The 19,556-nt window shown below is 49.2% G+C and overlaps 1 protein-coding gene across 18 annotated transcripts in view; it reads right to left on the reverse strand.

The window, feature by feature from the left end:
* The window catches only part of WWP1 (WW domain containing E3 ubiquitin protein ligase 1), a 63,482-nt gene that overhangs the window by 15,826 nt on the left and 28,100 nt on the right, over positions 1 to 19,556 (reverse strand). For 16 of the 18 annotated variants that reach the window (XM_036232764.1, XM_036232763.1, XM_036232750.1 and 13 more), the window contains 8 exons: positions 16,886 to 17,024; positions 16,130 to 16,254; positions 10,951 to 11,088; positions 10,796 to 10,862; positions 8,083 to 8,258; positions 6,650 to 6,947; positions 2,214 to 2,309; positions 791 to 965 (listed from right to left, as the gene is read on the reverse strand). In XM_036232764.1, coding sequence (XP_036088657.1) covers positions 791 to 965; positions 2,214 to 2,309; positions 6,650 to 6,947; positions 8,083 to 8,258; positions 10,796 to 10,862; positions 10,951 to 11,088; positions 16,130 to 16,254; positions 16,886 to 17,024 — 1,214 coding nt within the window. The remainder of the gene's footprint in view (positions 1 to 790; positions 966 to 2,213; positions 2,310 to 6,649; positions 6,948 to 8,082; positions 8,259 to 10,795; positions 10,863 to 10,950; positions 11,089 to 16,129; positions 16,255 to 16,885; positions 17,025 to 19,556) is intronic. The other 2 variants (XM_036232761.1, XM_036232762.1) reach the window with 2 other exon arrangements.

Raw genomic sequence — 19,556 nt, forward strand, 5'->3', positions numbered from 1 at the left:
TAAAAACGTCTGTGCTTACACATTACCATTGCAACCCAGAAATATATTCTGAAGAAAATGAAACATTCTACTATCAATTTTAAAGGACGAGTGTGAAAATCATTCACGGAAACAGTTTCTTAATGAGGAGGTGCGTGCACCCTGATGCCGTCAGGCCCCGCTCTCTCGACGGCCAAGCCCGTTCCGTCGGCCGCAGCGGTGCGTCCGGCTAAGGGCGCCCCACGCTGGCCTCCTGGGAGGCCGGGCTGACGGCATGACCGCTGCGCCCAGTGAGGTGTGTGTGGCCAGAGGTCCCAGGGCAGAGTGAGCCTGGGCCTCGATGGCACTGCTGAGCCTTTCTGCCTACTACATTTTGGGTTTAAGTTGCCTCAAAACACTATCTAAAGGTGCCCAGTACTTAAAATATGTTTTTGCTATTTCCTATGATTGAGCCCATTTAACAAAGGTGCTGGGCTTTTTCCCCCTCTCTTCTTGTGGATATTTGCTTATGACCATAAATAAATCGCCGACTGCTCAGACTTCAGGAATGTTCGCATATTTTAGACAGCAAGACCAGGACAGGCCGAGGCTGGCCGACGAAGGGTCGTGGGGCCTGGTCTCACCGAAAGCCAACAGGACCCTTACCATTAAAGGCAGAAGCCTGGGGATGGGCAGACATGGTATTTTACTGAGAAATGACAACTATGAAGCTACCAGCAAGGACCAAACATGGCCTATCGGTTGTGTTAGCACTAGAGTTTAGAAACAGACGCCGTGACGTGCTCGTGCGGGGCGGGGGCGCGCGCCTCACCGAGTAGAGGTAGCGCTGGTTGAACTGCTGCATGGCGCCCTGCAGCTGGCTGCGCTGCGACTGCCACTGCTCGAAGTTGCGCACGGACTCCACGGTGGGCCGCTGCCACGTGGTGGTCCTGGTGTTGTGGTCCACGTAGTACACGCGCCCGCGGTCGTCCACCCTCCGCTCCCAGCTGCCCGAGGAGACAGAAACGACACTCAGGACACCGGAGGGTACTGCACACGTCAAGCAAACAGGCTAAAAATCAAGTCCAAGACGCGATCAGATATTCCCAAAACGTGAATGTCCTTCAGAACACCGACGAGCGTGGGACCCGCTGTGGGCTCGAGCCACACACGGCTACCGCGACGCCGTGCAGGCCGCGTGCCCGCCCCGCATCGCGAGCTCTGGCTGGATGCTCACGCCACGCCAGCGACCGGCCCCCACGGTCCTGCCACGTTCCGACGGTCACCTCTCCCACCTCCCTGCTCCCGGGCTGCCCTGGACCGAGGGCGCCGCCCCCCGGCACGGCTTCCCCGCCACAGCCCCTCGCCCTGTGTTCCCTTCAGAGCCAAACCGACCGCCGACCAGCCCCAGGTGTGTCCTGCTTCCCCCGTCCCTGAGAACTCAACGCCCTTCCCTACCTCTCCACCAACCAGAAAACCCCGGCCCCCGGGCTTCAGGTCACCTCAAACCAAGTTTGGTCATTAGTTTATGTGACGCTCTGAGAACTGTCTCAGCAACCAATCTCACAAAAATAACATTTCTTCCCTTGAATTTTCTGGACTTTGAACACGTTTTGTATTGGTGGACTTTACGCCCCATCTGGAGGGTCAGATCTCCTGAGTGGCAAAGACGATAAGGAGAAAATGCCAGGGCCAGGCAGAGAGTTCGGGGAGAACATGAGGCGCGGAACTGAACTACCGGTGTCGCGTGCAGAGTGGCGAGCGGAAGGACACAAAGGGCAAGGACGGCCAGTGTGGGGCCGGCCTCGGGCGTCGGCCTCGGGCGTGAACTTGGTGTACTTTGCACACTAAGCGTCTGTTCATTTCCAACCCTCAGTAACTTCAGCCAGAACCTAACGGTTTCGCTCACGGCATCTCTGTGGATAGCTCCGAAGCATCCTAAGATCTGTCACTAAACCTCAGGATCAGCACGCTTCGGAGCGGCCTCTGTGGAGAACCACGCCGACACGCTGCCTCTCGTTCCTTAGAAAAGAACCGGGCCTGACACCGGACCGGCCGGCATTCTGCAACTAACTGCGCTCGGTACCTCAGGCCAGTGTCTGACGACCTCGCCAGGAAGCCTCACTCACTGAACATTCGTGAGTCACAAAAGCGAAGCCAAGGAAACAGTGTGTGGAATAAAAGAGCCACTTTGTGCTGTGTTAGGTCAGCTTTCAACAGCGCGTGCCTGAGGGCGCGTGGGGCTGCGACAGTACCCTGGCGGCAGAGGCTGAGGCCTCTCCCACGTGGTCGTCCGCGTGTTGTGGTCCACGTAGTAGGTTCTGCCGTGAGGGTCTTTCCTCTGCTCCCACCTTTAACAAAAACGCAAAAACGTAAGTAAAAGACAACAGACTAACACACCTGGAAATAGCGTTCTCAGAATCAGGAAAATCACGGCTCAGTTTTACTTAAAAGCCTATGTACATATCTCTATATATGTAGGTATGTATGTAGATATATATTTATGAAGTTGCTTCTTTTCCCAATTATTAGTGTTTTTTAAGTTCTTAATTATTTCCTGTTAACACTAATAGAAACTCAGTAAGTATAGTTAGCAAAGGAGAGCAGAATAATACCTGAAGTTCTTTAAAGTGACTATGAAAATTCAAGTCTTTCATGTTTGGGAAAGATCTGTTGTTGCCATAATTTTGTTAAGGATTCCCTCCCATTTTCTCTCTTTCGAAAACTTCTCTCATCAGATACATCTTCTGAACTGGTCCTCTTTTTTCCTATACATTTTTAAAATTTCTCTTTTTGTTCTACTGTCTGGGCAACTTCGTGGCCTCCATCAGCCGAGCCTTCGGCGAAACCTCGGCGCCCCGCGTGGGTAACACCTGGTTCCCGCGCGTGTCACAGCTACTCTCGTCCCTCTCGGGACACTGACAGTGCCTCTCCTCAGGCAGCGGTTTGCAGGCTGTCCTGCGCTGTCACGTAAGAGGCCGCCCGGGATGTCCGATGGGCGGGCACCGAAAAGCGGCGGGGCTTCGTGCGCCTGGGTGGGGCCCGGGGGTGGCGGGGCATGCGCTGGGAAACACGCCTCGGTGCTTTCGGTCCTCAGGGCGGGAGGGGCGCGGCCTTCGGCAGTAGGCGCTGCCGACCTCCTCTGCGGAGGGCGGGATCCCGGCTGCCGGCACTCCGGGATGTGGGTCAGAAAGAACCAAGAGCTTCGCCCATATGAAGGGCTGTGAAGCCCTTTTCTGGTTTCAGCCTATGTCAACTGCAAATATTTCTATTTTAACATCCAACAACTATCCAGTAAGCACTCATACTAGCCACTGGTTTTTAATTTTTCCAAAATGAACGATCACTTCCAGAACTCAGTGTTTGCTCTAAGGAGAATTAATCTTTCTCAAACTAGCTGCTTGCTACACAGAACATATCTTCCTTTACAATTTTCTACATTCTACTCTAGATCAAGGGTAGGCAAACGTTTTCTGTCCAGTGCCAGAGAGTAAACGTTGTGGGCCTTATGGGGGAAGAGGCAAACCTGCGCTGACGGCAGGTGTGACATGAGGGAGGCGGCCCCCTCCGAGCGCCGCCCGTTTCCTGGGGCGGGCGTCCTGGGGGTGGGCGCGCTGTGCCCCCAGCTGCCCCTGCTGACGACATTTTTGGGGCACAGAACTCCTGGCCTGGAGGAGAGGAGCCTGGTCAATTCCACTGTCTGCCCCGGGAACATTCTCTCTCCCGCCAGCAGCTGGCCAAGGGGAGGCGACTTGCTAAGTTGTCGCTCCCAGTCACAGGGAGGAAGGGGGGAGCGGACGCAATAATGGGGCCAAGGGGGACACTCTGAGGCTGGGTGACTCACGGTGACAGCCCGCCACAGCTGTGTCTGCGGCTCCTGTAAAGTGGGCGGGCTGGGACTGGCCGGGGACTGGCCAGGGACGGTGCAGTCCCCGAGGCGGGCCTCCTGCAGGCACACTGCCCACTGACTGACAGGCCTCTCACAGGCTCTCTGGCGTCCTGCAGGGAAGTGCTCGTCTGTGGCTGTCACACTGCTCCCTCAAGCACAAACGCTCCTTTCTAGCATCTCCCTAAGACAGGGTAAGTTTTCCAAACCAACCACTGAATAAAGACCTTATTAAAACAAAGTAAATTTCGAAGAATTTTCTGAAACATCTGACGATAATAAGAGAATGTAGTTATTGACTGACAACTGCAGGTTTCGAAGCTGGATCGGGGGGTTGATGGAAGCCTGCCCCTCCTGAGCTGCCGACCCCGCCCGCAGCACCCCACCCTGTGAGGCTCCCCCATCTCAGACACCCCCCGCCCCAGGTTCCGCCTTTCCTCGCCCACTTCCACCGAATGTCCCCTCCCCGGCGAGTTCCAGGGAGAGAGCTGTCACTCCCTGCTCCTCCGGCCCCCTCCGCCCACCCGGTCTGCAGCGGGCTCAACCTCCCAGCAACCACAGCGCCAAAGGTCGGCAGTAAGTCGTCTCTTTGTTGTTAATCCAATGGCTGCCTTTCAGCTCTCATCTTCCTTGAACTGTCAGTAGGTTCTGACCCTGCCGACCAGCTCCTCAGAGGCATTCACAATCGCTCACTCACTCAGAATCACTGAGTCAAGCTCTAGCTCACTGACTTAACAAAAATTTACTGAGTACCAGCTAAATGGCAGGCACAGTTTTAGGCTCAAAGAATATAGAAATGGACAAAATAAAGCTCCCTTTTCAGTCTAGTGGAGAGAACACTGAGGAGGAGACACGAACCCGTCACCCGGTGACGCGTCACAAAGAGCAGCGCCGGTCCTGTCTCAGAGGGGCCTTCCTCGGGAGTCCCCACGCACCCCACTGCCGCGCGCTCCAGAAGGGGGGACGCTAACCCATCGGGCCAGGGACTACCGCGAAGGGGCCTGCGAGAACTGCGGGGCTGGCGGCAGGTCACGCCTTGGCGAGGGCCTGGGCTCACGCCGCGGGCGCCTGTCAAAGCGCTTTAAAGGGACGCACTCAGGGCTTGCGCATCTGCTTCTGAGTAAACCTTACCGAAAAAATGGAACAAGCATTGGCGTCTAGTAACGACGTGCAGGCTCAAGGGCTGAGGGGTGTCTGCACCTCGGTGAGCTGCATGCGACGGTCAGATAACAGGTGAAGGGAGGCGGATGGAGCAGCCGGAGCGAAGCGGCAGCTGCAGAGCCTAGTGGTGGCTCCGCAGGTGCTCACCGTAAGCCTTTCTGCGATTTGTAAATTTTCATAACAAAAGGCTGGAGAAAAATAAGGCAGGAGGGGGTGGGGGGGGCAGAGGCGCCTGCCGTGCGGGGAGGGCAGGACGGGCTCTGCAGGGGGCAGCCCGGCTGCGCCCCGCCAGCGTCAGGGGCAGCAGTCCCCGCGGGCAGGCCGCCGCCGGTGTGTGTGTGGGTCCCGGGCGGACCCGCCTCCGGGCCAGAATGCGCTGGAGACCACGCGGCAGCGGGCTCGGCGGCTGAGCGGGCTCCCCAAGAGGAGACGCAGAGGCCGGACACGAGGCTCGAGGGAAGAGGACCGGCGCAGGAGGAGGCAGGGGCAGCTGCTCGTTAGTCGGCCGCACGAGCCGAGGGCCGCCAGGGCCCCTGGCTTTCTGCCCTCGCCGTGGCCCGCGGCCCGCTCCGCGTCGCCCTCCAGGACTGGCGGCCGCCCGAGTCCAGGCTGCTGGCATGTCTCACCTGCATTAGCGGTTCTCAAACTTCCTGACCGCAGTCACAGGCCTCACGTGTGACGTGAGCGGCTCGCGTGTCCCGGAAGCCTTTGTTTAGTTTCCCACACGCACACACCAGGAACGCAAACTTCCCAGAAGCAGCGCTCACGGCGAGCGCCCGGCACACGCTTCGGGACTCGAGTCGCGTCTACGCTGCCTCACTTCATTACGTGTTCACACGCTCGCCACCACCCACCAACGGGCAGCGACCCGCGGCTGAGGAACGCCCGTGGGACTCCCGCTGCTGAGACCGCGCGCGGCGCGGGGCCGGCTGCAGCTCTCACTCGGCCCCACAGCACTCGGCGTCCGCGCCTACGGTCTGCAAGGGAAGGCGGGCCCCGGGCCAGCCCTCCTGAGCCGCGTCGCGTGCATGTGTTCACGAGTCTGGGGTAGTAAACAGGCCTCTTGAGAGCAGAGACGATGAATCATTAACACTGGCGTCATCGGAGCCCAGCAAAGAGTAAAGAACTGTTTAAACGCGGGGGAGATGGCCACACGGAACACACACACGGAACACTCGGAAACCGTAGGACGCCGGCCATCTAGAGAGACTGCGAATTACTCAGCGGCGAAAACCTGAGTTAGCAACGGCCGATGGGCAGGGTTAGGCGGCCCCCAGCGCGCAGTAGGAATGGAGAAGAAAGGCCACTTGTCCTCAGGCTTGGGGTGCAGGGAGCGGGCCATAAGGAAGCTAGAGAACTGGGGTTACGAGGGTGGTATCGGCTGCTCTTACTAAGAGCAAAAACAGCCCAAGAGCCGAATCGAGGGGCCTGCGGCCCCCGTCAGTCCTCTGCCCCAACTCCGCGCTGCTCGCCCGTCCACCAGCAGGCGGCTGCCGTTCGTCTGAAGCCCGTCTTGGTTTGTAGCAAATAAATACTATGACTGAGATTCCAATTCGGATTCCAAGTAACAGAACAAAGGACACATTTTACACTGCCAGGTGAAGTGAATGCGAGTCAAGCATCTGAAGAAGAAACGGAACGTACCCTGAGGGCAGCGTCTCTGAGGTCCCCAAGTGCTGCCTCCTGGGCTCCACGCCCCCTCCCGGCTGCCGGGACTTGGGGGCTTCCAGGGCAGGGCTGTCTGCAGAGCCAGGCGGGGCGGGGTCCACGGTGCTCCCGGGTCCAGCACTGTCCGAGGGGGCACACCCGCTCTGTCCCGAGGCAGCCGGCACTTCTGGCACTGGGGGGTCCCCGGCTGGGGCGCCTGCATCTTCAGAGACCTCCGCAGTCTCCGAGGCAGAAGCATGGTCGGTGGCTGCAGAGGAGGGCAGTTCTCCATTAACTGAAAAAGGAACATGACTAAGCCGTCTGACAAGGAATGACAGAGCAACCAATTACCGCACACACAGGCCGTTTACGCAGAGCAACAGACAGCGACTGATGCGAATAAGACAGCTTATGTTTTGTTACTCCCATTTTAGAGGTGAGCATAGCAATAATAAAAATTTAACAACATAAACACAAACACAACCTTAATTTAAGGAAAGAGAAACCATTAGAATAACAAATGTTTTTCCTCCAAATTATCAATTCTGAAAGTCTGCATGGGTTAGACAAAACCTTCAAAATGGTCCCTTTCAATCTCCCTTTCTGCATGCGGGTTGTAGCTAATGTCAAAAAAATTCTTGCTAACAGTGGGAAACACATGGCGGCATTAATGCTCAGGACAGTGTACCACAGGGGCCTGCAGAAAGGTCCAGGAGCTCATTCCACACTCGCTGGAGAAATAACCCGGTACTGGGATCCAGTGATACAGTTTTCTTAATTCGTTTTAAATGTGACTGATCCATTTCAACTGTAGGTCACTATAAAAGTGAGTCAAATTAAAACGGGAAAGAAAGTAGATGACTAACGAAACCTGTGGGAAGGTCCGATACCAAGCCTGTAACTGAAATGGGGGGTGGGGACCGCAGGCGAGGGCGGTGGAACCTTCGGGGACGTCGTTAGAGGAGGAAGCCTGAGCGGCAGGCGACACAGGGTCTGCGACCGCAGGAGCAGCGTCGGCCCGGCTCTGCCCCCACCGTGGGGGAGGGATGGCTCCGTGGAAACACCCGATGACGATGCACAGTGGCACGGCGCCCGGCGCCACTGGAGGGGGAAGAAGGGGGAAGAAGGGAGAGCGCGGGCAGCGAGACGACGGCCTGGCGTCTCCCGTCTGGTTTAATTTTCACCCTTCGACAGTGTACGAAAGAAAAGATGAGCAGTCGCCTTCTCAAAGCGAAATCGTGCTAACTGGGAAAAGAGGAATATTTGAGAAAAGAAACTCAAGTTATTAGAAAAAAGTTATGGCATTGTAATTTTTTAACTATCAAGGAACTGAAGATTAACAAAGGTTGTACAATGAGAGCACAGGCACAGATTTGTACAATTTAGTTTAGTTTTCATGTGCACAATGTGTCACAAACCGCTGCACTTACCAGAGTCACCGGCAGGCTCAGATGCGAGTGGTTTTGGAGCCAGCGGGTCTGGGGGTCTGGCGGCAACCTGAGGAGGTGAAGGTGCGCTGTCCCCACTGACCACAGGGGGGCAGCAGTTCTGCACTGGAGTGTCCGCGGGAACAGGCTCTATCCCATCAGCACCCTCGACAGCCGGCCTTGGAAAGAAGATGCCTCAACTGAGTTCAGTAGGCTGGGCACAGTTAAATGACTTCACCAGACGCTCCGTGAGGGACAGTCACCGAGTTCTTAGCATTCGAGCAAAACGACGGGCGTAGAGAGAAGGAACAAACAGTGGCATGCTTTTTTTACATAAAAATCTTAATTCTCAGTTCTGAGTGTATCTATATTGGCAGATAAATCTACACTGGAAAATACAAATATATTAAGTCAAAATGAATTCAGTCCCTCAAAGTAATGTCCAAAGTCTACATTTTAAATATTCAAGCCTAAGAATATTAATCTTCATTTTAAATGCTCTAAAAGCATTTTCAAAATGCTCGTGAAACTTATAAAAATCAATTCCAAACTATTGTAATCTTACTGAATACTAGAGAAGTCATTGAACGTTGATGGTAAGTTATTACCACGCACAGAAATGATGAGCACGCAGTGATCAGAAAAGCTATTACATCGCAGTTAGGAGACTTTACAGTGTGTGAATTAACTGCGAATAAACAAAAACTACAGAGTCAAACTTTAAATCCATTGGCAGTGGACGGGGAGCTGGAAGGCGAGTGACCGGCAGAGCTCTGCCGCACACACAGGGCACTCCGCACCTGCTCTCCGCAGAGCAGCCTCACGGGTCTTTACAACATAAATCAGACCGTGGCCCTTTCCTGCCTAACCACCGCTGTGCTCAGAGTACATCTGGATTTCTCTCCATAGCCACAGAGCTTGCAGAATCGGCCCTAACCCTGTTTCTCTGATCTTATCTCCCAGCTCCTCCCTGCTCACCTCACAGCAGATACACTATATCAATGTTACTAAATACAAAAACATGCTGAAAGGTCCTCAAATATTCGTTACAAATTATTTTATATGAAGCAATGAGATTATAAATGACCACGAGATTACGGGAAAGGGAACTTGTACTCTGGAGTTAGAAGAATCTGTAGCGCACACATTAACCAGAAATGAACTTGGGGTCTTGGCACTTGCTGTGCCCTCTGCCTGCTCTTCCCTCAGAACTCGGCATAGCTGGCTCACATCTGGCCTTTCGAGTTTAGCTCGAATGGCACCTCCTCGGAGCAGGTGTCCAGGCATCTCTCAGGCAGGCTCCCTCCCAGTCTGTCACCCTGCCCTGTTTCGGGGACTTCATAGTCCTTATCACCATCTCCTCACTGTTTACTAATGGCAACTCCCGGAACAGGGTCAGGATGCTGAGAGCCGGGACTAGTGACCAGCGTCACGCAGGCACACAGTGAGCACCTGCAGAACGAGTGGTCAGGCCGCCCCCCCCCTTGTCACCTACATATTTGCAATAAGATGTGCTGAGGAAGGTTGGCAGGTAAAGTCTACAAATGGCTCCCAGTGATCCCGATCTGCACGCTCCCCCAGCCACCCAGATGAGGTCCGGGTAAGAGCGCCCGTCCGCAGTTCTGCTGGGGCTGAAGAACCGACTGGATGCAAAACGTGTCACGTGCAGGAAGCGACATCGGGCGTCAGACTGTAGCCGCCTTCGGCCGTCTCGGACAGACGGGTAGCTGCGCACCAGTCGCGTTCGCTGCCCTAACCGCTCTACGCGGTCAGTCCTTAACTGGCTCCGCGTGAGTTACCACAGGGACGCTAAACACGGATGTGTTCAGGAGAGGCTCACGCGTCCGGGCACGCAGAACCGCCGAGGGGCGCCTGGAGGGTGCCGAGGTCGGGAGCTGTCAGTGGCACGGGCCGCCCTGCCGCGGGCCAGCGCACTTCTTCAATGCGGCGAGTCGGTTTCACAGCAGCCTCTGATGTGCTGTGTGCTTTTATTCCAATTTAAGTTACTTCCAACAGAAAGCCCCTAGTAATTGTCATCGAAAGTAAGTGCAAGGCCGTTTCTGAAGCGGCAGGGTGACTTCCGGGCACAGACGACCCGCGGAGCGTCTGCCAGGGATCTCTAGGAAGCTGGCAATTCACACGGCAGTGAGATGCCCATCCGCCCACGTGACCTGGCTCTGCGTGCTGGCGAACCATGCCCAAACTCGGATTGTGAAAAGCCCACTTCCGGTACGAAGGAAGGACTCACACATGCTGCAACGTGGGTGCACCTTATGCTCAGTGAAGGCCAGTCACAGAAGGTCACATGCTGTATGATTATATTTACACAAAATGGCCAAAATGAGCTGATCTAGTGAGAAAGGACGTCGGCAGCTGCCGGGAGGTGGGAGGGGAGGAGCTGGGAGACGGCTCGTGGGTCGGGGTTTCTTCCTGAGGGGGACGAGAACGCTCTGAAATTACACAGCAGGGGTGGCCACGTGGCCGTGATCACGCTGCGGGCCACCCGGCTGTACGCTTTAAGAGGGTGAAGTTTATGCTATGTGTATTGCATTGCAATAGAGCTGTTATTTTTTTTAAAAACTATTTTCTCAGGAATTCAGTCAAATGACATGTTTTAAATTCTATGGCAAACGCTAAACAAAAGTTAAAATTAAAAACTTCATATATGAGAAATGTCACTTTACTTTGTCACAGACACAAAGATATGACATTCTACCTGGTCGCTGTCCTGGCTGGAGACTCTCCATTTTCATGTAAGGCGTCACCATTCTGCTGTATTTCTACTGAACAACAGGAAAGAAGGAAACTAGATTTTTATTCACTTCTCGATCTTTTTCCTTCAAATGTTAAAAACACACGACGTCCACTTACTGGCTGGAGACGAACTGCAGTTCGGGTGGCTTTCTGGCTCAATCACCAATCCATCGAGCACGACGGTTAACTCGCCAGTCTGCACTATGCCGTTCTTGTTTTCCAAGGAAAGTTTTAATTGTTCTTTCACTCTTTCCACTGGAAAAAAAGTCCTCATTTAAAATCTTCTGCCACGTATGAAAATGTTTTGGAAACCAAAACCGCACGTGAAGAGCGGCCCCGCCCCACCTGCACCACCAGCGCCGTCTGTGGATGCTCCTGGGCACGGCGTGAGCCTCACAGAACACGTAAATGCACCCAGATGGCGACCGCCCAGGCGGGCTCATCAGCCCAGGGCGCCACGCACAGCTCCTGTGGGAGGCGACCCTTCCGCCGACTCAGACGGTTGGGTCACTCATTCCAGCCCTGCTACTTCTAGCTTGACTCTGAGTAAAGCGCTCACACTATGTGACGTCTCCGCGTCCTCATACAAAATGGAGGTGATGAGCGCATCACACTAAAGAGACTGTCTTAAGGTCCACATGCAAAACCACGCGGAGCGCTCCTGGCCCACACCTGGCCCGGTAAGCGCCAATAAATGCTACGTACTGTGACGAGAGCGCTTTTCTTTTTTACATAAGGACGATATTTCTCTCCTATTATTAAGATATTTGGTTCTTAAACTCAAGGTCATTTCGGTTCAACTTCCACCCCGCAGAACATATATTAAACGTTATCGGTGACCCCCTTTGTCATGCACGATGAGGCCAACTATTTCAACCTGATCTTCGCAGTCTTTCTGCAGCTCTTGAAATCATAGGACACTTCACTTCTTGAATAAACTCCTTGACTTTGGTCTTTCCTATATTTAAACTTTAAACTTTTTTTTTTTGATTTACCAAATATCCAGCATAAACATACTAATTAGCCAAGTATAGAAAAGACAAGACAAAAAACTGAAATTATTACTAATCGTTGGTCCTTTAAAAAATTAAGAACCATGTAGTAAAAGACCTCATAGAATACTCACCCCAACCATCTGTATCTCCATAAACCTCAGTTCCACTTCACATCACAGAAACAATAAAAACAATTAGGGAAGCCAGCAGAAATACAAAAAACTCCTATAAGTACATGAACTTCAGCTTTATCTGGAGTCTAACAATCTATAGGTAAAGAAAACTATATCGGCGACCATTCTATTTCATTCTTGTCATCTTGCTACACTTGAACTATCTGGAATTGGAGATTTAGTTCCTGTTCCTACAACATTTAGACACTTGCATAGATCATTAAAGAAAGGCGTTTTTTAAACCCTTTAGTGTAAGTCTCTTGGTGGTAAATGCTCTGTTTTTTAATCTGTAACTGTATTCTCATCCTCCAACGTTCTGTTGGCATTCAATCTCATACTGAGTATAACCTTCTCTCAACTCTTCAAAGACATTTTTCCACTATCCTCTTCCATTATGGCTAATTCTGCAATTCTAATGTATAAATCTTTGCAAATACCCTGTTTTTCTCTAAAGCTGCTGCTTGTCTTCAGTGCCGTGTGCACGGCTGTGCTGTGTCTAGCTAGCCATGACTTTCTCTTTACCCCCTGCTTGGGGTATTATGGATCTGCAGATTCATATTTTTCATCAGTGTTCAAAAACTTACAGGCATTTCTCTTAAATTATCTCCTCACTCATTCTCGGATATTCATCTAAGGGTTACCTTTGGGCTTGAGGACAGTCGGGTCTGTTTCGGTTTCTGCCCGTGGTTTGAGGGCGCCCCTGATTCGAGGCTGCAACCATCCCAGCTCCGCTCTGCTCTCTAGCTGTCAGCCGAAGCGCAGCATCCTGGAAGCCGCTAGCAGCAGCATCCACGATTCTAACTCGAGTTCGTAAGGTTCTGTCTCTTGGGGGGGGTTGTTGTTGTCGTTGTTGTTGGAGACCCCCCCCCCCCCGCCTCAGCAAGAAGCATCAGTGCCACAGGACTCACCTGTCCGGGACCCAACTAATCTGTCCACATCATCTAGTCTCTCACGATTCTGAACAGGGAAGACTGGGTATAATATTCTTGAATCATTAAAGTGGGGAGACTATCACATAACTAATTCCGGTCCTTTCTCAAGGACCCGGAAGCCATTACTATGAAATGTAATTGTCAGGAAGAACAGGGCTCCAGTTTCCCGGGATCTGTGGGAGAGCAGAACTCTAGAAGACAAAGCTGGCCCGATCACACACACCACTCACCCTTTCTAACGTCCACGTTCTCCTGGACTAATTCCACTGACTCCGCCTTTCCCTGATTTTCCCTTTGAAATGCCCAGCAACTTCCTACAAACGATGGGTCAGGTCAGGTCAAGCTGGGCCTGCTCCTTTCTCTATCAGCACATCATGGACTAAAGTCTGCCCTCGCCACCTCAAGTGTCCGGCTTTGATGATCTCTGATAACAGAGGAGTTTGTCCACTGCAATTTAACAGCTGGTGGGGGGTTGAGAGGGAGAAATCTATCTCAGAGGTTAGTCTCTAATGCCAGCGACATAAAGCAAGCTTAAAATACCACACATATCTGCAGAGTCAATGAAATAACTTCCATAATTTCGAACGGTGTTCAAGTGATCTGAACACATAAAAGAGGCAAAAATCAGGGCTTAAACCCACAAATGCTCTGAGAATGTATTAGAGGCTGGCATGAACCAAAGCTTCAGACACCACCCAAATGGCTTACAACATGGAGCAAATGAAGGTGAGGGACTGAAGGCTCACTAGGATTTAAAAGAATTTCCCTAGCAAGTCACAGTTGGATTTCTACTGGGAAAATATAGATGATTTTATGTTGGATGAGTTGTGAGTTTTATTTAAGGCTACGGATGGCTCTAACAACTCATATTACACCATGAAGGAAGAAGTAATAAGTATCTTCAAAAAACTGGAAGAAAACGTATTCACATAAATTAACCCTCCACCCTTACCCCAAATATAGCAGGAGAAAGGACACATGAAAACATGAGAACAAAGCGTCAGGGCCTTGAGTGCGGAGAGAAATCGGCCTCACGCAGCAGGAGACGGACCACGACCCTGGCAACAGCAAGACACTCTGACGTGGAGACGGCTGGATTCCTGTTACGCTGGAAGAAACGGTGTAGTCTTCACATTTTCTATGTTTCTTCCTTAAACTCAGTAAATGTTTATTTAATAAATAAAAGTCCTAGATCTAATAAAGTGGAGATACAATTAATTTTACAGGCTTCTAACTTCTCTCAAGTCATCAGAGCACAAAATAGGTATCGTATGCAACTTCTAGGAAGACAGGAAGCTTTGAATCAAACATATCAAAAACAAAACAAAGGCATCTAGGCATCTTTATTTTAAAATATCATAAGTAATGAGAAATGAGAAGATAAACCTTACTACCTGTTAACAAGTGGAAAAATAAAGTTAAAAGCAACTTGGGTCTGATTTAAAAGATTGCAGAGGTCCAAAGAAAAAATCCTTAAGTTCTAGGAAAAAGCTTTTAAGATCTTAGGTAAAAAAGATCTATTGACTAATACATGTTTTGAGAACTTTTAAATAAAATCCTACGATTATAAAAGAAATGACTTTGGAAGGAAAACTAGAAACATAACATTAATCATGAAAACTTAAAAACAATGCTGGAGACAACAAAGAAAAAAGTTACAAACAAAACGGAGACCAAGCTACGAGATGACAGAGCTGGGAGGGAAGACGAGCATGATCACCCGACACAAATACGGCGCCAGAAGCAGCACAAACAGCACTCGGCAGAGAATCGCGGTGAGGGGGACCTAGGATCGGCTAAACTTAGAAATTTTCCTAAAACAAAACAGATTCCGGACTAGCAATTAAGAAAACGCATTAAAGGAGCTTCCAGAACTGACCCTGACCAGAGAGCCGGTGTGACAGCTACTGTAAAACCTGAAACTACAAAAGGAAAACAGACTACGCGCACAAAAAGCTTTTTTTTTTTGAAAAACAGGAACAAATCCTGATTTTGTAACTCAGACAGACGATGGTTCCAGGCTGCACTACCCAACGTGACAGCCGCTAGTAGCCACGTGTGGCTATCGACATTTAAAGTTACGTGGAATAAAATTTAAGACTAAGCTCAGTTGCACTAGCCACATTTCCCACTGTGACCACATCATGTCTCTTGGTCTCTAAAATCACCCTAGAATATTATGGCCTCCCCCGCCCCCCCAGATATTTCTTCTGGTTCCAGTCACCTCCCCCACACTGCGATCCGCCTTCGAGGACTTTACCCTGCCTGCCATTCACACCACAAACTCTCTGAAGTGTCTTGCCAAAAAGCGTCCTGGAACCTTCCGGCACGCAGATCCAGGGCTCCTTCACAGAGCCACGCTTGGTGCTCCTCTCTCTGCCACCATCACAAGACCCGAAGTCCCAGTCCGCCTTCCTTCTCTCGGGACACCACGCCGCTGCTTCCTCCCGTGACACCCACGCTCTGTGACAAGGTGCAGACGCCCCGCCAACCCCTCCGCTGGCCCATCTCTCCGTGCAGCCAGATTCTGGGCATTTAGGGTGCTGGTTATCAAGCATTCTCTGGGTACGGCACGCCTCAAAAACATAACACCTTTTTATTAACCACCTTTCCCCACAAACCAGTGAGTGAACTCGTCTTTGACAGGAAATGTTTTTAGTACGGAACATAACTTTATTTATTACTAGGTTGTCTTTTTGTTGGGTTATTGTTTGGTTTATAAGCAGTTTTTGTTGGTTTGTCGTTTTAAAAATAAATCCCACAACATTCCCCAAATTTAATTATAGCTCATTCAAATGACGCCAAACTCAGGCCCAAATGATGTGCTAAGCTGGGAGACCACAAGAACAGCAGCCAAGAATTTTATCAATTGTCAGTATATTTTTCAATTCTACAAGGCTGTCTAGAGTCGTATTAATTTTCTACTGCTTCTAATCAAAATTAAGCACCTGTGTCCTCGTCGTCACACTGCAAGTACCCGTGCTCTGGAGAAGTCACAAATGACAGACAGATCGTCCTGTAAGTCTGCAGGGCGGACAAGGCCACGTGCACCTCTCCTATTGCATAAAACGCCACAGCCACGGCCCAACAACAGTTCTCCTTTACAAATGCAAAACTACATCCTTGCTTTAGGGCTTCAGGATACTTCAAAGTGTCTAAAACTTTGAAGAAACAAAGGTTAGCGCAAGAAACTTACACTTTCTGTTGTGTCTTAACAGAGCTTGTTTCAAATCTATTGTTGCTCTTCCTAACAAAGCATCTGCTTTTAAAGTGTGATGGCTCCAAACTCGGAATTCCAGTGTGGTCTGTGGGGTCACGTTCCTGTACAGATGAAATTATAACAAAAATACAGGAGGATATTCCATTATTCTAAGTGATAATTCCTATTAATTTACTTCAATAATTTTTTAAAAGCCATAATTCAGTTTATCTGAGGAAAAAAATAATGTATGAAAAAGTAAACCACTTGAAAAGTAAACTACTATAAATAGTATTTACTTTCAAGCACATTAGAACTTCAAAAGTCAGATAAGAATGTTTATAATTAGCGACCAAAACACCAAGAGTCTGAGACTTCACAAGGACTATTTCTATTTGAACAAATTTCTAAAGATTTAAGACGATTGATGGCATTGGTTATAATACAAAAATTTATAACACTGTATGTTTCAGAAATGCCAAAAGTAAGAATTGATTTTCTGCTCCTTATTTTTACAAGACAGTAATAAAATATTGCTATATAGAAATAATTTACTTTATAAAGCAAAAGGATTAGTATGCTTCCTCTGTAAAGACAATGAAAATAACCCAACATTTTTTCATATTTCAAATTGTCCATTCATATTGGATAATTAGTCATTACTATAAGTTATGCCACAAAATAATAATAAAAATAATTCCAAGAACCACATTCTCTTTTGAAAATTGTGCATTCTCTATATAAGGTACTTACACAGTTAGCTGTTCATTCCATTTTGGATTAGAAGAACTATTGGATTTTGCTGTTTTCTTAATTTCTCCATCAACAACTACTTCTGTATATATTGCTGTTCCAAACCAGTTCTTTTTTCGTTTTAGTTTGGCACTAGAAACTAACAGAAACATGATAATCACTAGTGAATATATGCAGCCAGAAAACAGTATTTTGTCCTAATAAATAAAAATGGAACTGTGCTTCTTGTGCAACTCAAACTCTTTTCATTGAAAAATGAAAAAAAAAAATTATAACAGAAGTATAATGCCTGAGAACCATTTGACATTTTAACAATGCTACTGAAATATAATTCACATACCATATAGTTCACTTATTTAAACTCTACAATTTAATGGTGGTTGTGCAAACACAACCACAATCGATTTTAAAAACATATCCCATATCATTAGCCAGTCACTGCTGTTTCCTCCTAGCTCCTCCCAACTCCCCTGTCCCCTGTGCAGTTTTCCATAGAAACACGTACAGCACTGTAATGACATCTTCTTTTCTCTAGTTCGTTGTAAGAACACAGTATGTAATACGTGTGCGTTAACTCGCTGTTATCGGGTAAGGTTCTGGTCAGCAGTAGGTTATTAGTAGTTATGTTTTTGGAGTCAAAAGTTATACTCAGATTTTTGACTATACAGGGGCCAGGACCCCTAACTCCCGCCCGTTCAACTGTAGTAACCCACTTTCTCTCTCTCCAGATGGCCTGCTCCGGATATCTCATCTAACTGAGTTCACACATGCGGTTTCCTCGCGACCGGCTCCTTCCACTCCGCACGCCGCCAAGGTCCGCGCAGGCGGCAGCAGGCATAAGCACCTCGTTCCTTTTACTGACACATGCTATTCTATTGTATGGACACTCCACCGCTTCTTACTTATCCATTCACCGACAGACAGACATTTAGTTTGTCCTCACCTTTTGGCTATTGTGCATAATACTGCTATGAACATTAGTGACTTTTTAGATATAATATCCAAGGCATGATTCATGAAAAAAAGTTGATAAGTAGAACTTCATTAAAATTTAAAAACTTCCACTCTGTGAAAGATGTCAAGAAAATGAGAAAACAAGCTACAAAACTGGAAAACATATTTACAAAAAGACACATCTGGCAAAGAAATGCAGTCTAAAACATACTTAAAACTCAAGAAAACAACCTCATTAAAACATGGACCAAAGCTTGAAAGACAGTCCCCAAAGGTGTGAGACAGCAGGTAAGCATATGAAAAGATGCTCCACAGCCTATGTCGTCAGAGACACGTTAAACTAAAACAAGGAGACGCCACTGCACACCCATCGGAACAACCAAAACCCAGAACGCCGCCGACAGCACGTGCCGACGAGGACGCGCAGCCACGGGACGCCCATTTGTTGCCGGTGGGAACCGAAGCGGTACAGCCACTTTGGAGGACAGTTTGGTGGCTTCTTACAAACTAAACATACGGTTACTATACACTCCAGCAATTGTACTCTTTGGTATTTACCCAAAGGAGGTAAAAACTATGTCCACACAGAAACCTGCACATGGATGTTTACAGCAGCTTTATTCATAACTGCCAAAACTTGGAAGCAACCAAGATGCCCTTCGGGTGATGGATAACCGCGGTCTACCTAGGCAATGGAATGTTACTTGGCACTAAAGGAAATGAGCGGTCAGACCGTGGACGCACATGGAGGAGCCGTAACCACGTAAGACTGAGTGAAAGCAGCCTGTGGGAAATGGCTACACGCTGCATGGTTCCAACTCCACAATAACCTGAAAAAGGCAAAACGATGCAGACAGTAAAAATACCAGCGACTGCCAGGAGTCGGGGTTAGGGGTCAGGGGGAAGGATGAATAAGTGACGCACAGAGGATTTTTAGGGCAGAGAATCTACTCTGTGGGATACCATAATGATGGATATAAGACATTACACACGTGTCCAAATCCACAGAGTGTACACCGGGCGTGAACCCTGATGTAAAACTGCGAACTCTGGGTGATGGCGTTGTAGCTGGGCAGGTTCATCAGCTGTAACGAAGGTACCACTGGGAGGTGGGGTGATGGTAACAGGGGAGGCTGCACGTGTGTGGGGGCAGGGCACATGGGAATCTCTGTATCTTCCTCTCGATGTTGCTGCAAACCTAAAAGCGGCTTTTAAAATTAAGTCTTTAAAAAGAAAGGGTGCTGGGCTGCACATATCCGAGCTCGGATTTTAACTCTGCCACTTACTAAACACCTAACCTTAAGTAAGTCGATTAACCTCTCTGTCCCTCAACTTTCTCATTTGAAAAACAGGAACAATAGCACCTGACTGTTAGGATTGGTGAGTGAAGGCCCGCAAAGCACTACTGTCATCGATGGGAGCCAGCGCCCAACAATGGTGACTATCATTCCGTCATTACTGACTCTTCTGCATTAACTGCGGAAACATTCAAAACAACCCACTGTCTCTCTCTAGTTAGCAAAGTCCTCAATCATACCAGATGCTGGCAAGGTAAGGAAAGTGATTTTTAAAAGATAATTTTTAAACTCATAAGAAATTTACAATATGCTGGCAAAATATGCATACAAATAACTAGAATAGTATGATTTTAAATGACTAAAAGATAACCTTATTAAAATAAGAATTCTAATTAGTGGTATACATAGATTTTATTTTC

Source organism: Rousettus aegyptiacus, unplaced genomic scaffold (assembly GCF_014176215.1).
Source record: "Rousettus aegyptiacus isolate mRouAeg1 unplaced genomic scaffold, mRouAeg1.p scaffold_m13_p_15, whole genome shotgun sequence".
NCBI classification, from domain to species: domain Eukaryota; kingdom Metazoa; phylum Chordata; class Mammalia; order Chiroptera; family Pteropodidae; genus Rousettus; species Rousettus aegyptiacus.